Source organism: Manis pentadactyla, chromosome 3 (genome assembly GCF_030020395.1).
Source record: "Manis pentadactyla isolate mManPen7 chromosome 3, mManPen7.hap1, whole genome shotgun sequence".
NCBI classification, from domain to species: Eukaryota; Metazoa; Chordata; class Mammalia; order Pholidota; family Manidae; genus Manis; species Manis pentadactyla.
The window spans coordinates 45390159-45408570 of record NC_080021.1 but is presented as its reverse complement, the minus strand read 5'-3'; the positions used below and the strand labels follow the sequence as shown (position 1 = coordinate 45408570).

At 34.9% G+C, this 18412-nt stretch overlaps 1 protein-coding gene across 2 annotated transcripts in view; it reads left to right on the top strand.

Annotated features, from left to right (window-relative positions):
* The window catches only part of INTS8 (integrator complex subunit 8), a 57425-nt gene extending 39451 nt beyond the window's left edge, over positions 1 to 17974 (top strand). Inside the window, exons 16-27 of one of the 2 annotated variants that reach the window (XM_036875296.2) lie at positions 2410 to 2531; positions 6152 to 6336; positions 6748 to 6781; positions 7425 to 7481; positions 7556 to 7617; positions 10194 to 10312; positions 11425 to 11528; positions 12261 to 12311; positions 13813 to 13886; positions 13966 to 14030; positions 14190 to 14233; positions 17780 to 17974. In XM_036875296.2, the coding sequence (XP_036731191.2) occupies positions 2410 to 2531; positions 6152 to 6336; positions 6748 to 6781; positions 7425 to 7481; positions 7556 to 7617; positions 10194 to 10312; positions 11425 to 11528; positions 12261 to 12311; positions 13813 to 13886; positions 13966 to 14030; positions 14190 to 14233; positions 17780 to 17896 (1034 nt within the window). In that variant the 3' untranslated portion in view covers positions 17897 to 17974. Of the gene's footprint in view, positions 1 to 2409; positions 2532 to 6151; positions 6337 to 6747; positions 6782 to 7424; positions 7482 to 7555; positions 7618 to 9057; positions 9178 to 10193; positions 10313 to 11424; positions 11532 to 12260; positions 12312 to 13812; positions 13887 to 13965; positions 14031 to 14189; positions 14234 to 17779 lie in introns of those variants that run through there. The other variant, XR_005022701.2, reaches the window with a different exon arrangement.
* The last annotated feature ends 438 nt before the right edge of the window (positions 17975 to 18412 follow it).

The window sequence follows — 18412 nt, the reverse complement described above, 5'->3', positions numbered from 1 at the left end:
CCTGTATCAAGTTCCTCCCACAACCCCTTTACAGTCACTGTCCATCAGCGTAGTAAGATGCTGTAGAATCACTACTTCTCTGTGTTGCACAGCCCTCCCTGTGCCTCTGCCCACATTATACATGCTAATCGTGATGCCCCCTTTCTTCCCCCACCCACCCCCTTAGTCCTCCCTTCCCATCCATCCTCTCCAGTCCCTTTCCCTTTGGTAACTGTTAGTCCATTCTTGGGTTCTGTGAGTCTGCTGTTGTTTTGTTCCCTCAGTTTTTTCTTTGTTCTTATACTCCACAGATGAGTGAAATCATTTGGTATTTGTCTTTCTCTGCCTGGCTTATTTCACTGAGCATAATACCCTCTAGCTCCATCCATGTTGTTGCAAATGGTAGGATTTCTTTTCTTCTTGTGGCTGAACAATATTCCATTGTGTATATGTACCACATCTTCTTTATCCATTCATCTACTGATGGACACTTAGGTTACTTCCATTTCTTGGCTACTGTAAATAGTGCTGCAATAAACATGGGGGTGCATATGTCTTTTTCAAACTGGGCTGCTGCATTCTTAGGGTAAATTCCTAGAAGTGGAATTCCTGGATCAAATGATATTTCTATTTTGAGCTTTTTGAGGAACCTCCATACTGCTTTCTAAATGGTTCAACTAGTTTACATTCCCACCAGCAGTGTAGGAGGGTTCCCCTTTCTCCACACCCTCGCCAACATTTGTTGTTGTTTGTCTTTTGGATGGTGGCGTTCCTCACTGGTGTGAGGTGATATCTCATTGTGGTTTTAATTTGCATTTCTCTGATGATTAGTGATGTGGAGCATCCTTTCATGTGTCTGTTGGCCATCTGAATTTCTCTCCCTCCTTGTTTTTTTCTCTCCCTCCTTTTTTAAGGAAAAAAAATTGTTGTTGGTTAAATTGCGCCAGTTTTGAATGAGTTAGAGGCATGCCTTGTATAGAACACAGAGAAGCTCTCTTTTACATGGGTTTACCTTGCTTTATATTAGGAACGAGAGGTGCCTTTAACTGACAACAGATCCAACATTTCAGTTATGATAGAAATAAGGTCCACAAATTAATTATTCTAAAACCAATCATATCTTTTGGGAGAGATCCCAACTTTTAATACTTTTGTATTAAAAGATAGCCTTCTGTTGAGACTCAGGTCCTTGTTATGTTCTTTGAATTTCAACAAATCTGTTTAGGCCTACTCTGGTTGCCTATTCCCGCATATGACTACACTTACTGATAATGAATGTATGGTTATTACTGCCACTTACTGCAGGTGCATAAAGGGAAGTTATCTACAGATCACTGCCTCTCAGGCTGTATTTGGTACTTTACTCCTCAGATGCTGATTCATCTTTAGAACCATTGCTATATTACTAATGGGGAGTTCTGGGTGAATAAAGGAAGCCTTGGAGCCAAATGCTGTGTGGCGTTTTTTTGGCAAATACACGGAACTCAATAACATGTGCATTTGAGATACTAATTTTACTTATGTCTTCATTCCTTCTTTAAAAAGATGATGCAAATGATCTATTTTTATCTTATTCTGCTGTGCTCCCATACCTCTTTTTGTCATCTCAAATCCTTTTTTGGAATAAGGTGAGAGATATAAATAGCCACAGGCACAGTCATTTTAGAAGACTGAAAAATATAGGTACTCGAGAAGTTTAATAGCTCTCTTCATTCTAAGTCTTAACATTGTTATTTAGCATCCAGAGGGGTTTCTTTTCCTTTTTGCTGAAGTACTTAAAACCTGAATATTATATACTTTGAGCTGTAAAATTTCACAATATATTTAACAGTAAGGTATATTTAATAATTACTTCAAAGGAAATAATGTTCAAAACAATTCTGAGTGATTTTTTTCTCATTACTTTTATTTTTACTTAAAATTGTTTCTGGTACAGCAAAAAATTTTTTGACAATGAATGACTTGTCCCTTATGAGTATTACATTTTAATCAGAAGATTATTAAAAGTGATACATTATCTCAGATTTGTTTCAGTTGTATTTGTATGATTTACCTATTTCTGCACTCGAAGTGTGCTAAAGTTTATGCCTTACCATTTTGTACTTGTTTTGTTTGTGTATTTGTTCTCTGCTCATTTGAATTATGTATTTTAGAGGATAGGTACAGACTCAGATTTCCATAGTGGAGTGGTCTGCATCTTAATTAGGATGTATTAGTAGATAACTTTGGATTAATAGTGAGTACCATGGCAGTCTATTGTTGGGAAATGTTAAGCTTCTTAGAGAAAAATCTAAAATGTTGGTGTTTTCTATTTTTTCATCTGTAACTATTACTTCTAATTTGTTGAGCTGAAATCTGATTACATTCTTGCTTTGTTTTCACTTTAATGTTATGATGGTAATTCCAGCTATTTTCTTGTTTGCTTTTTAGATATTCCTCTTCGTCAGGTTATTGCTGAGGAGTGTGTTGCTTTTATGTTAAATTGGAGGGAAAATGAATACCTTACACTGCAGGTTCCTGCATTTCTGCTTCAGAGTAATCCATATGTAAAGGTAATTTGTGTTTAATAAATAAGAAGATTATCAGGATGGAATTATTGTACCTGTTTCTTTAGGTCGGTACTATTTAGGGAAACCATCTAATTTCTACGATACAATGTAAGATTGGACAACTGCTTGTTGGCTTTAGTTGAAGGTATAGTTCTAGATAATTCAGGCACTTTAGTTTGCCCTCTCCCATGTTTTTCTCTAATACCCTACAGTTCATGAAAATACAAGCAAAAAATTGTTTAGTTAACAGATAGCATTGGGTATAAGCCTAAGCTAGTGAGAGATTAGTCAGTATTTCTTGCTTTGACTGATAAAATCAAATCTGCGTTTTAAGCACAGGAATGCACAGGTGTGCCTGGATGTGAGCTGGTGGAGCCATCAGGGATGCACTGCTGCCCATTTTGCATGTGAACACCTTACCCTTCTATAGAGCCGATTTTACTTTTCTAAGTTTGATGTGCTTGATTCTTACTGGTGTACAGGTTTGTTATTAATAGTTACACCTGTATGAAAGAATTCATTCAGTGAATTGATGTGTTTTTTTAATTATCCTTTCTTAATGATATATGTGCTGTGCAACTGAAAATACTTCTGAGTGAAGAAATATCAAAAATAAAGAGGGACTGCAGGATTTCCCTGAGATTGTGTTCTTCAGGTTAATATTATGTATATCCTGAATAAGCAGCGAGCTGTTCTCTCTTTCTGGTGTTATAGTTAAAACAAGAGAACATGTAGTGTTTCAACATTTTTTGGTGTACGTTGAGTCATTTAGCTTTCCTTAGCCTTTTTGTAGTGTTTATGTTACTACTTTCTGTTCTTCATCTGCCTTCCTCTTCATCTGTTACCTAGCCCCTTAAGTTACTGTTACCTGGGGACTCTAGGAAGGCTGTATCACCTTTTTACATTTGTCTTTGTTATTGTTTCTTCCTATTCCATGTATGTCCTTTTAAAAACTGAGCTCATTTCATTTCAATGTTTTGAAGATTTATTGATTTCTTATGTTTTTCCTCCTTTTTGACTTGTTTACAATTGTTGATAACAATTTGTTGTCATACATGAATCATCCTTCTCTTTGGGATTTCAGATATTGGATTATAGTTCTTTTAGCGAACTTCTGAGATGGGTCCTAATACCTGTAGTACTTGTGTGATTATGTCCCGTGGTCTCTTCTTAGTCTTTGTAAGCTTCTGGTTGAGAGAAACCATTCTGTCCCAAGATGAGCATTTCCACTTAGAGTTGTAGCTTGTTCAGTGTTATGACAGTATAGTAGCTTCCCTTTTTGCTTCTCTTCCCTGTGAATTCTGAGGAGCCATGCAGCAGGAGAGGTGTGCCCGTGTTTGAGGGCCTGTAGAGTGGAAGGGCATGGGAGGTTGTGTTGTAGGTAGCCTAATCCCGAGCGAGTTTTATCTTCCTGCAAGTACACAACTATCCAGTTTTCCCTGTGGATCACGATGGGAGGCAGTGGAGTATATTGGAAAGTGCACAGGATTTTAAACCTTTACTTGGATTATAAAAGACCAGCTAGGACGAGGAGACAGAGGTGCTGGTAATAGTAGTTATAGTGTAAGGTAAAGATCAGTGTTTGAAATATGATCTGCAAGTCTTTTAAGGTGCAGAAACTTCTTCTCCCCCGTTTCATTTTCCCTGCTCTGTGCTGGCAGGACGGGGGTATTCACAGGTCCCAGTCTTCCTCGCCCCTCCGCATGTATGCATGTGCTGTTGGTTCACTTAGCTGGATGCCCTTCCTGTTTTTGCTTGCGTGTGGTTTCTTTTAGGCTTTCCCATGTTCCTTTCTCTGCAAACAGGTAAATCACTTACTCCTCTTGTTGCTTCTATACTAGTCCTGCTTCTGTTGTACTGTGGACGTGCCTTTTTTTTTGTGCTTGTGTTGTGAAAGTTATTTGTTCACCTATCTGTCCTCCCTACAAAACAGCTTCTTAAGGACAGTTAATTTTTTTTTTGAGGTAGTTAATTTTTATATTTGCAGTGCTTTACTTGATGCCAGCACATAGTAGATGCTCAAGAATGTTTGTGGAATTCAGTTGGCTCGTGGCCTAAGACCTCGAAAATACTTTTTAAGTAAATTTACCTACTTAATAGTGTGAGCTTCAGCTAAGTATGTGTACCCTGACAACAGAAAATGAATTTGAGATGAAGCTGCAATAGCCCTGCATTGTACTGTCGTAAATAGTCGTGTATATTGTGATCCTAACTGTCATAAAAGACTGTTCAGTAGGCATTCAGAATGAAACAGACTACTAGGACATGAAACCTTGATTTCCATTCATATGGCATAGCTAAGGTTTTTACACCATTTTTAACTACCTTTAGGAAGCAGTAGGATTCTTGAACATTTTCTTAGAAGTGATCTTGGAGATGTGGTTCTGTAGGAGAATGTCTTTGTCCTTAGCAGATGCATGTTAAACTATTTAGCAGTGAAATATGGCTGCAACTAAGTTTAATATAGTTTAACAAACAATATGTGTAGATAGATATATAATGCAAATATGGTAGAATATTCATAATAAGTCAAATATACAGGTACTTACTGAACTATTCTTTCAATTTTTCTGTGTTTAAAAAATTTTTGTACCAAAAAATTGGGATTTTCATCTTTGTCATAATTCTGCCTCCTTGTTAAAGAAGCTACTTTAAACAATGGGACCCCATTATAAACATTTTCTAGGTCCAGTTAGGGAGCTGGGGTTTTTCTGATGGACTTGAAATGATCCTTTCCACTTCACCGTTTAAAAGAGCAACGAAGTGTAAGATTTAATAAGAACAGAAGGATAGAAGGACCCTTTCTTCCTTTGAAATTATAGAGGAAAAGAAATGTTGAATTTGGTATAAGCCTTTATTTCTCTACATTTTGGGCCTGTCATTTCTCTGCCTTTTGCTTTTAGGTCTTCCACTCTTTCTTTCTGGGTTCTTCATATACACTTTGATCCTTAAGGCTGCCTTTATGCAGAACAACCACTTTCAGTAATTTTTCCTTCCTTAATTCTGACACTTTGTATCAGCAGTAGCTCCAGCCACTGTTGCTACCATTTTTCTTAGAGAAAAGTTGCTTTAAATCTTGTTTCCTTTTTCTGCCAACTTCAATTTCCGTGTTTCTTTCCCTTGTTTTTTCATTAAAAATTTTTTTGCTTAATGATTAAGGTGTTTGTGAAATGTAAGCACTGTTAATGTTTGAGCTTTTTACTGCAGTTAACATTGTGGTCTGTGTGTTCCGTTACATGCTTGCCCAGTGGGATCAAACTCGATGTGTATTTAGCAACTTTTTTTCCCACTTAGTAAATCACATACACATACAGTAAATCACATTGTCTGGATTTTGTTCTCATTAGACTACACTTGTTTTGGTTCTCATTACACTGTGATTGTTCAGAAACCATGAAGTTTATTATGGTAGAACCAGATGATCCTCTCCCTGGGTCAGATTCAGATCTGCCCATACACAGTGAGCTCTAGATTCCTCAGTGGTTGCATAGAAGGCATAACATAAAATACTTGTGCTTAGAATATTTGGGCAATTATCTGTCTTTCTTCAAGTGTGCCTTAATAATAGAACTAACATGTTATTACAGTTATCTTTTGTATATCTTTTGTTTTTCATGTTGTAGCTTGGACAGCTTTTAGCAGCTACATGCAGAGAACTTCCAGGCCCTAAAGAAAGTAGACGGACTGCTAAAGACCTTTGGGAAGTTGTTGTTCAGATCTGTAGTGTGTCCAGTCAACACAAACGAGGAAATGATGGCAGAGTTAGTTTAATAAAGCAGAGGGAATCTACGTTAGGGATAATGTATCGGTATGTTTCTATTAGTTTTTTGTTACTTATTATTTATTCTATTCATACTATTTCAAGAACACCTACCATTACTCTTATATATCATAAGGATGGACAATGTAAGGATTCGCTGTTGCTGATCTCTAACGGACATGTCTGATAATGACCACATTTGGAAATACTTTCTGTTTATATGTTATTTTAAGAGACTTAATTATATAATCAACTGAATTAAAAATGAACAGTGTCTACAATTGGATAGTTCTGAAGATGTCATGTGATTAAAACGGAAGAAATTTTATTAGGTTAGTATACAAATAGAATATTCTCTTTCATACATGCGGAACTGGAGAGTTAGGAATAAAATTACATCCATTATTTTATTTTTAATTTCTGATATTAAATGTACATACAAAAATTTATGTTTTGCAGGAGTGAACTGCTTTCTTTCATCAAAAAATTACGGGTGAGTTTTATAAAAATTGATCTAATTACTATTGCTGATTTTTGTGGAATATGACTAAAAATATTGAGTGCTTACATACTGATTATTTAAGTGATTTGTTAATGTGCCTATTCAGTGATCATTTTTGAGGATGGGATAATCTGAATGAACAATTTTATTTTGTATTTACTTTATCATGTTTAAGTGAATGGAACAGGAAGTTGTAAAGAAGTCTTCATAATAGGGCTAGATGTGTGAAGCCAAACTTTTTTGTTTGATAGGATTAATGTCATATTTATTTAGTGCACATAACAGAGATTCCATCCTTTAAATATTTTAAGGAATAAAAAATGAATTTTTTTAGAGGTAGCCGAAAGTATTAGTTGGAAAGAGATCTATATACTCAATTTGAAAGTTATGTGAGGACTGGAGCACCATATGCCAGATATCTAAATGTGGTAATTTTTGTGTAAATTGTGTGTTGTGATTTCTTTCATGAAATTAAAAATAAAACTGATCTTTGGTGTGCACTAATCTAAAGCAGATGGTAAACTTCAAAAGAGTAAGAATCCTTTGAAAGAAAATGCTTGGTATCCCTGGGGTGGATGGGAGAAATATTAAAATATATGTAGTATTTAAGGATTCTGTGTTTTCTTTCTCATAGGAACCATTGGTTTTGACTCTTATTTTATCACTCTTTGTGAAACTTCACAATGTTCGGGTCAGTATTTTATAATTTTATTTAGAAAAAATCTTTAAAAGAAATTTTCTTTTAATAACTTTTTTTTTTTAAAGGAAGACATCGTGAATGATATTACAGCAGAACACATTTCTATTTGGCCATCTTCCATCCCCAAGTAAGAAGTATTATAACTTATGTTTTATTAAATAAGTTATTTAGAAACTATGCTGACTAATATAACTATGAATAATTTGATTAAGAGGCTTTGATCTGTTAATTGTACAGTCCACTTTGTGTTTCTCTATTACAGTAATTATTTTCCTAAAAATATGGATAAGGCATAACTAAGAGCTAAGGTATACCAGCCTTAAGTAGAATAAAGATCTTTAATGATCGTGATGACTTGTCAATGGGTAGAATTAGAAAATGGAGTCTAATAAAAGAATGACTTTCTATTAGGTTTCTTGCATCTTCTCTCTTTTATAAGGATCTATTTGAAAATGATTTAAAAAAAAAATTCCATGTCAGTCTAACACAGTGCCTGACACTGTGATTATCAGAGGCTCTCAACCCCTTTTAGTTGCCTTATATTCTTTAATTACTTTAAGAAATCTTTCCCCTTACTTTGATCACCTGAGAATCAAATATGATGATGGGTGAAATTTTTTTTAGGGGGAAAAGAAAAAGTTCTTTTTTGGGAAGAAGAAGTCTTCTTACCTTGTGTCTGAAGGGCAGGTCTTGGCCTTATTTTATTGCTTTTAATGGCATCTTTGGATTAAAAAATACTTTAATAGGTCGGTAAGCAGGCAATAGAAAGAGAGTAATTTTCTTTAGTGACCCTTCCCTCCACTTTCTGAGGCTTGCATCCCAAAGGTGCACCATGCCACATGAGGCAAAAGTGACTCCATAACATTCTAATGGCAGCTTTTTAAAAATAGAAAATTTGATGTAGTAGACAGCAATCCAGGAATCAAGTAGAGAGCATTTGGCCTTTCTAACTGTTGGTTGTAATACCTCTTTGGTGTTACTTCTTTGTTCTAAGACTATAAACTAATAATTGATTTTTCAATGTATGTTTATAAATGAGACAACATGGTTCAAGTCCCAGTCTGTCCACTTATCAGATATTATGACCTTGAATAAGTCTCTCTCTGTGCCAGTTTCCTCATCTGTAAAATGGATATAAGAAAAGTACCCACCTCAGAATTGTGAAGATAAATAAGTTAATATGTTCTCTGTGCTAGGTGTTTAGAAAAAGAACTGGCATATATTATAGTAGGCTTACCCATTATCTTCACAATAAAATTACTTTAATATAAATTGACCAGGAAAAGATAAAATGTGACTAAATGTTTGACCAGAAAAAGTTTTTGAGCAAGATTCTTTATTGACTCCAAGAATAGTGTGAGGATGCATGGATCAATATTACTATTTTAAAATTGATTATGTAAACAGAATTCTTAGACGTGTAATATTTTGTTAATTTCTATAAAATATCATAAACCAGTTTAACTCATTTACTTGTAAATAAATAATTGGTTATTTGCTAATATCACAAATTATTTCCCACTATACTGGGAACACTGGTAAGTCATGGTAAACTCTAACCCCTCAGGGCAACAGAGGTACTTTGTCCAAGTTCACCTTATAAATGGTAGATCCAGGACTTGAACCTCAAGTGTGTTTGAATCCAGAGCCTGTGTTCTCTACCACTGTGCCTTACTGCTTCTGGGAGGTAGGAGCTATCAGCTGTGTTTCTTGGGTGCTGGCCTAGCTTTTATCTTCAGAGTTCCATCTTCTAATTCTGTATCTCAAGACTTCTAGGTTTAAGCAAGCTCAGAGCAGCTGGCTCCATTCCCTACCCTTTTTTTGATTATTGGCTACTGAATGCACTGAAGAGGGTCAGTTGCCTAACTGTGAGGGCCAATGAAACTTCCAATCCAGGGGAGTTACTGATACAAGAAGCTACAAGGGGGATTTAAGGGCACATAGCAGTATTGTTAGTGTTTGAATCCTGGCTTTTTGTGACTTCTAGATACCAGAACTTAAAAATTATTTGGGGACATTTTGTCAGTTTGCTTTTAAAATTTTGGCGTCTATACTTAGTTGGTGAAAAGCGGAGATGGGTTTTGTCCTACCACTTTAATTTGCTTTTTAAATTGTAAAATATATTAAGGTACAGTGGACCCTTGAACAATGCAGGGGTTGGGGGTACCAACCTTCTGCACAGTAAAAAATCTGTGTTAGCTTTTGACTTTCCAAAAACTTAACTAATAGCCTAACATTGACCTTACTAATAACAGTCAGTTAACACATATTTTGTATGTTATATGTATTATATACTGTTATCTTAGAATAAAATAAGCTAGAAAAAACAATTTTTTCAAATTGTTGAAAGTCTCCAAAAATTTTCTTTATATCAAATATGTATCTGCATATTAATAGACCTGCATAGTTCAAACCTGTGTTGTTTAAGGGTCAGCTGTACTTTTCTAGGGTGGTCTGGTCTATCTTCTTTGGCATTTTGGAAAAAAAAAAAGGGAACCAAAATCAGATTGTAGTCAACTTATAAAAAGCTTATCACACTTTGTCAGACTTAGTTGTTTTGACAGTTTTTACTCCTAGTAATGCTTAACATTGTATTTACTATGGTCACCTGAATTTTGGCCAAGTCTTTTTGTTATTGTTTATAATAAATGTGTATATGAAATATGAAGACTCTTAAATTAATGTTCATTGTCTTTCTTTTAGCCTCCAGTCAGTGGACTTTGAAGCTGTGGCAATCACAGTGAAAGAGCTAGTTCGATATGCCCTTAGTATAAATCCAAACAACCATTCCTGGTTAATTATTCAGGCAGACATTTATTTTGGTAAGTGAGATGTATGGCTGCTTTGTGTTCCATTTTTGTGGCATTTTTACAAGTGAAAATAAATATACATCTTATTATAACACTTGACTAAACTGAAGTCGTGTTTTTCACATTATCTAACTTCTTCCTAGATAAAATTAAGAGAATAAAACTGTAATTGTGAAATGTTATGTGTTTTTCTGTGTATAGCCTTTGGTTCAGATACTTTTAATTTCATGCTGACAACACTTTTTCTGTTTTTTAAAAATAGTGACTGTTTAATAAGTTGATAAAACATTTTTGAGAAACGAGTTAACGTTTTAGCTTGCAAAGTGGCTTTTTAAAAGTTCTAAATCTGTCCACTCTTGGTAATTATTTATATACTTAGAAATAGATTCCTAATCCTCCCATACCTCTAGTTATTTGTAATAGATTTTCCAACTTGATATCAAATTTCCAATATTTCTGTTACTATAACAGATCAAATAAAATTTCTGACTGATATTTCAGGTTCAGTTTTTTAGGAGCTGGTTTTTTTTTTTAAGAGAAAGTTCAAAATAGAATAGAATAGTATAGTGAACTCCCATGTATCTGCCATGCATGTAGTCACTCAGCACTAGTCTCATTCCATCTATACTCTCCCCTATGATGTCCTACTGTGTCCTGGATTACCTTTGAAGCAAATAATTGCCAATTTTAATGCTCATTTTCACCTGCCCCCAAAGGAATTTATTACCAATTTTAATATCTATATTCAGAATAGATTGGCTGATTATAAACTACCTCAGAAATTAAGGTGTTTCTAGTATGGATATTTGGAAAATAAATACCTCCAAATACTAAATTCTGTATTAGTAAGTTTGATAAGAAATCCTAGTTAAATTTTTGGCTAAACAGTTTTAGAAGGCAAAGAATCTATTACATAACTTCTTTAAAGTGGTTCAAAAAAATAATAAAGGCAGTTATTCTCAGTGTTGTCCTGGATAAGTACTGTCCCTACCTACATCTGTGGTTTGAATCTGTTTTTGCCAACCTATGAAATAATACTTGACACATTACCAAAGAGGCTCTGTCTGTTTTTCCAACTGTTGTATCTAGTGATAGGTAATTCTTTATCCTGTTTTGTATTTCAGCAACAAATCAGTATTCAGCAGCTCTTCACTATTACCTCCAGGCAGGAGCTGTGTGTTCTGATTTCTTTAATAAGGCTGTGCCCCCTGATGTTTATACAGACCAGGTAGATTATTTTTGTGGGTTCTCTTTCTCCTTGTCTGTCTTTAAATATTCTTCCTGGGCCTCCTTTTGGGTGAGTTTTTTAATTTCCATGTATGTGGTGGTAACTCCCAAATTGATTGCTTTAGACCAAATTGCTCTCCATATATCCAGTGCCCATAGCCACTTAGATTTCCACAAAACACCTAAAACTCAGTCTGCCCCAAACTGATTTCAGCATCTTACTTTACTGGTCTTCCCCTACCAAAAAAACAAAAAACCAACCCAATTTACCAAACACCTCATTTTAACTATTTGAGTTAAATTAACTAAGTCCAAATCTTGAGTGTCCTCTTTAACTGATTCTCCCACCAACATCCAGTTAGCCTTCAAAGCATATTGATTGTGTCTCTTAAATCTCAAATTTTGTTAATTTTCTTTTGGTATGTATTGCTCTTTCTTTTGGTTTAGGCCATCATATCATTGAGTAAGTGACATTTTTTAAAACTTAACAATAAATGCCTTTTGAGATAAAATTTTTAGTGAACTAGTATTTTAGAAATTGAGAAGTTGTATTTTTTAGATTCTCAGCAAAATTGAGTGAAAAAAAACTGAATTCTCATATACTCCATCCCCAAACATGCACAATCTGTCCCACTACTGACATCCCACATCAGAGTGGTACATTTGTTAAAATTGTCTTTGGTTAAATAGGTTAACTAGTTTTTGAAAATAATCAAGAGTTTTGTTTTTGTAGGTAATAAAACGAATGATTAAGTGCTGTTCTTTGCTGAATTGCCACACACAGGTTAGCTTACAATGTTATGATTCCTTCATATTCTAGAGTTTATACTATATTAGCATTTATAACATATAAAGCATTGGACTGGGAAGTAGCTTTTATTTATTTTCCATATAATAATTGCTTGAATTTATGGTGTTGAGGAATTTGGTGTATTTAAAATTTTTTAGGAGTTTATAGAATTTTACCTAAAATGAAAGTATGAACTAGGAAACATTGGTTTTTGAGCCTAGGTCGAAAAGCAGCATTCTCAATTTTTTTTTTTAATATTGAAGAGTAGGTATGTACATTAGTCCTTAGGGAAATGCAAATCAACATCACAAGATACTACTCAGGCTCAACTAAGATGGCTATACCTGCAAGACAGTAAGAAATGCTGGTGAAGATGCGGAGAAATGGGAACCCTTTTATGTGCTGGTAGGAATATAAAATTAGACAACTATTTTGGAAAAGTTTTGTAGTTTCTCAAAATTTAAACGTAGAATTACCATATCACCTCGCAATTCCATTCCTGGTATATAATCAAGAAAATTGAAACCATACGCCCACAGCAAATTTGTATGTGAATGTTTATAGCAGCATTATTCATAATAGCCAAAAAGTGAAAACAGCTCAAGTGTTCATTAACTGATGAATGGATAAATAAAATTTGCTATATCCATACAGTGGAATAATTTTCAGCCATAAAAAGGAATGAAGTTCTGATACATGCTACAGTAGTGATGAATCTTGGAAATATTACATTGACTAACAAAAGCCAGATACAAAAGGCTTTGTATTGTATGATTCTGTTCATATAAAATGTCCAGAATATGCAAATCTGTAGAGTTGGTGTGGATTAGTGGCTGCCAGATACTGGAGGGAAGTGAAATGGAGGGCACTGCTGATGGGCACAGAGTTTTTGTGGGGGGTAACAAATGTTTTGGAATTAGATACTGGTGATGGTTTACAACATTGTGAATATACTAAAAAAACCACTGAATTGTACAGTCTAAAAGGGTGAATTTTATAGTTCGTGAATTAAAAGATTAAAAATATTTTTAAGAGAGATCAGCATAATGACCTACATACTTGACTGAAATGGATATATTTTCTGTTGTGCAGACTGACAGTCTAAGTTTTGCCAAAATGAGCTGCTGTGCTTGCCAGCTATGAAAGATTTAATTGCATGATCTGTATGTCCTTGAATGTCATGATACTTTTGTTTTGCGGTTTTCCATTCTGTTCAGTTTTCAGAACTGGCTTTTTGCCAGCTTCTCATTCAAATAAACAAAGCTCAGAAAATTAATGATTTAGGTCACCAATGGATAAAATATTGGGCAAACACTTGTATAAAAGTTCTTGCAGTTAAAATCGGATGGAATCCATAAATATGAACTCATCCACTCAGAGTAATCTGCAAGGCCTTGTAAATAATATATTCTTGATATAAGAATCATTTAGAAATTACCCCTCCAAAACTAAGAGAGTCATTGTTGAAACTATTTTCAAATCCTTGTTTATATAGGTGGCAATTTTATGTCAGTTCCTCAGAGAAATTGACTACAAAACAGCCTTTAAATCACTGCAGGAACAAAACAGGTATGAATGATTTTTAAAATTAAATGACGTGAAATTTTTCTGCCTAAGAAAGAAGTAGTAACTGAATTCTATTTTTTAGTCATGATGCTATGGACTCCTACTATGACTACATATGGGATGTTACCATTTTGGAATACTTGACTTGTATCCTTTTAGCAACATATGTGATATTAGAACAGATAATTTCCATAAATTAAAGAAGTATACAGTACTGTGTATTTTGTAAATTAAAACTGAAAGAGTTGAGAGTCTATTGTGGTATTTAATAGTATCAGATTTATTATTCTTAACTGATTCGTTTAGATCTTCATCATAAAAGAGGAGAAACAGATAAAAGACAAATTGCAGTAAGTTACTTTATGCCTTTCTTCAGTGATGTACTTAATTTCCCTGATACTAGAACATTGTTGAGATTTGGACCAACAAAAAAAGACCTTGTGTGACTAGTTACTGCCAGAGTGTGGTTATCTGTTTACTTTTTTAAAGATGCTATTTTGATAATGTGAGCTTTTAACTAAATTTTATGTTAAAATGTTCGATTGTGTCCTCTTTGCTTCAGATCTTCAAGTGGTTTCCCACGTCAGGGTCCTTAACAGTGGTCTACAAGGCCATGTATGACTTCACCTCTAGCTGTTCATCCAACCTTCCCCCTTGGGACTGTACCAACTACCACAGCTTCTGCTACACCAACACCCCTGCTATTATTTGAACGTTCCAAGAACATTCACTACTGAAGGGTCTTTGAAGTTTTCTCTTCTGGGAACATGCTTTAACCTCCCTTAGGGCTCTCCTCGTATGCCACCTTCTTGGTGATCATCCTTTCCTGACCATTTTATAAAATAGCAGTCTCTCTCCCCCTTTTCCCTCCAATACCATTATTCGCATTTTCCTTTAAAATGTTTTCTCTATAGCAGTTCATCTGTATTTGACTTACTGTATACTTACTTATTTTTTGACTATTTCTCCATGAAGGTAGGGACTTGGTTTTGTCATAGCTGATACCTAGAATGGTGCCTGGCACATAATAGATGCCTAAGAGTTGCTGAATAGATTAATTACTTAAATTTGACTTATAAGCCACTATATATTATAAATTTTATGACCATTGTTATTTGCCCAGCATTTGCTGCATTAGGATCACCACAGATATTTTCTTTACTCTTTCACTCGTATTAACAGAAGTATATGCTGCTTATGAAGTGTCTATTAAAGCTTTGTACTTAGACTTAACTGTATGACCATTACTTAGATGAAACAGAATATAACATCTTTAAAAAACAAAGAGGAAAAAGAGCATGAAGCCAGCTCTACTTCACTGGAGGCTACTCATGCTTCCATTTCCAATTTATTCAGTGCTTGGAAGACAATACTGAAATGTTCCCAGTGCTATTTCCAAACCATCTCTACTTCTATCATTTTAAAGACCTTTCTCCTTAGAAGCATATACCTACCTCTTTACTAGCTCATCTAACCAACCTCCTGGTTAGCATCAAAAGATATGTGATCAACTTACCCAACATCACTAGCTTTACAGGTTCCATTGTCACCTTTACTCTGCATTAGCCACTAACACCCATAGCCATGCCTTATTGTCAGTCAGAATTGTTCTACAGATCTCTCTGCCAGTAATCTGTCCTTCTTTTACTTCCTAGCTCCCATGATCAGTGACTTGTCCAAATTCAAGACCAATTTTCCCCTAGTCCGTCAGCCCCCTCCCACTTCCCCCACTTTCCCTCCTTACCTTGAACACAGCCAAACCCGTGTGTGCACTCTCAGAGATGCTGATTTAGTTGATTTGAGGCCCTGGAATCCAGTTTTTTAGGTGTCCCATGTAGTTCTGATGAAAAACTAGATTTGGAGACCCCTGCAAGCTATGGTCAACTGTCAGAACTATTCTGATCAATACTTTTAGCATCTCTTTTTTGTCTTTCACCTCACCTGGAAAAGTCCTAACCCTGAGTCAGTTAAAAAATGTGTGCCTTTTTTTCCTGAGCCACTGAGTCCTGTTGGAGAAAATCCTTACAACTATGTAAACTGGTGTCACTACCAAATCCCGGTGTCCAGCCTTAGCTGGCCCCTCATTCTTTTCAGGGACTGTTTCAGACTTCCCCGTTAAGTCTCCTGTCCACTCTCTCTTTCCCATACTTCCTTGCCTGTGTTTGGAGTAGACCAGGAAAAAAAAAACGACCAGCTCCTGTCCTCATGGAAGTTACAGTCTTGGGAATTGTGGCCCCGTGAGTACCAGCTTCAAATTCCTTTGAAGTCCATTTCCACCTTTAAAATAACCTATGGCTGTACTCATCATTAAGCCCAAACGTTTAATAAAAAATCATGCTACTCCTTGATGAAGGCAGGTTTTTATGCTTTTGATTCTGTCCCTTCAGTGACCGTTTAGTTCTCTCCTCTCCCATATTGTCCACCTCTCCCATAGCCTATGAACTGTTTCATCCTTAAAAACTTTGACTGCCTCCACTTCTCTCTTATCCCTTCTCTTCCTAGTTTTTTAAACCGCAGTTTGACTTCTATCCAGCACCACTCTCAAGGGTCAGCAAATGCCAAAGCCAGTGGATACTTTCAGTCCTCATCCTGTTGTTTACATCTTCTTCCTCCTTGAAATTCTCTATTTTGGCTTCCAACATCATTTTTGCCCAGTTCTTCCCCTGACTGTTCTGTCTTTTCTTCTTTGTGACTATCTCCCTCTGTCTACCCCTTAAATTTGTTTTCCCCAAGAAGTTAGTCCTTGGGTTATTTTCTGATTGCCCTACATTCTCTCATCTATTCATGGTTTCGATTTCTAACCACATGGGATATATTATTTCTCTCAAATATCTGGCTCCTATTTCAACTTACACTTGAGACTTTTATAACCAGTCCTTTTTGGGATATTTTGTTTGAAACAAGTCTTTAGTTATACCTCACTACCAGGCTTTTCCACATGCATTCTTTCATACTGAAATGCCACCCTGTAACAATTCCTCCTACTCCCCTAACCTAAGGCTCATCTCTGAATAGTCTTAGCTCCCTTCAGGCTACATATCAGTATAGTCCTTGTTTAAAGAAGTTCTACTTGTTTGTTTTATCTAAAGGTAATTCTAAGGTCCTAAAATATGCTCTCATAAAACATTCCATGGCAGAATAATGCTACAGAATTTTAGTAGGCATATGGTATTTCTAATCATGAAAGAAATGAGTCGCTATATGATGTTATAGTGTTGAGCAGCTAGCTGCTTTTGCACGTTAAAAAAGTGAAGATCTGAAATATGAAATTTTACTTTTTCAAACTGTTTTGTAGGAGCCTTATTTACTGATATTTTTAGTCAAACTTACATGAATTTATTGTTACTGAAGATACAGTAGTCCCCCCTTATATGCAGAGAATGTTTCAATACCTCCAGTGGATACCTGAAACCACAGGTAGTACTGAAACCTATATATACTATGTTTTTTCCTATACAGTATATAATTTGGGCACAGTAAGAGATTAACAACTAAAGACAATTTAATACATTGTAATAAAAGGTATGAGAATATGGTCTCTTTCAGAATATTACTGGACTGACCTTATATAAGTGTGATGATAAAAGGCCTACTTGAGATAAAGTGAGGGGAATGACGGAAGTAGGCATTGTGACATAGTGTTAGGCCAGGGATAACTGAAATAGCAACCTTGGGGAAGACTATTGTAATTCCATAAACTATTGTTCGGCAAGTGATCTTTTTCTTAAGTGTTACTCTAGTCAGTCTTTGTTAATTTCTTCCACATCTCTTAGTATTTATAATTAGAGGTTCAGTTAATATAAAACTACCTATGTGTTAACAAAGTTAGTTTAATGATTATGTATACTAGCAAGACTTTGACAGAGACTTTTAATATCACTTTTCTGTTTTTTAAGATTAAAGCCATCGGCCAGACAGAATTGAATGCAAGCAACCCAGAAGAAGTGTTACAACTGGCAGCACAGAGAAGGAAAAAAAAGTTTCTCCAAGCAATGGCAAAACTTTACTTTTAAGCAGTTAGTTAAAATTTTTCAACTTTTATTTTTAAACAATGGGCTAAAACAGTATTAAAAGATTAAGTTTATATAATACATATGTACGTACTTAGTGGTGTTTTCAGACAAAATACTGAAGCATTAGTTTAAAACCAAAAACTATACAGAAGACTTCATACCATAACAATAGCTAAATTGATAATTTCTTCAAAGGAAGAAGAGATTTACATACCTAGTACTAGAATAAACTAGAAATCCAGTATAATTTGTTTTCTAATTAAGTCCACATTTGAGGTTGAAATTTCATTTTTAAAAAAACTGAAAGTAGCTAGCCTATATACAGCAAATTCTTACTTTTTTTAAAAAAATAAATAAATTTGTAGGAGTCAGTATACATTTACTACTTCTATGCCTTAAGGAAATAGTTTAGGTCAAGTGTTAAGCTTTATCACTTTGACACTATTCTTAACTCATAATGTAGGAATTTAAAAAGGACCTTAAAACAGTTTTGCAAATATAAATAAAGCCTTAGTC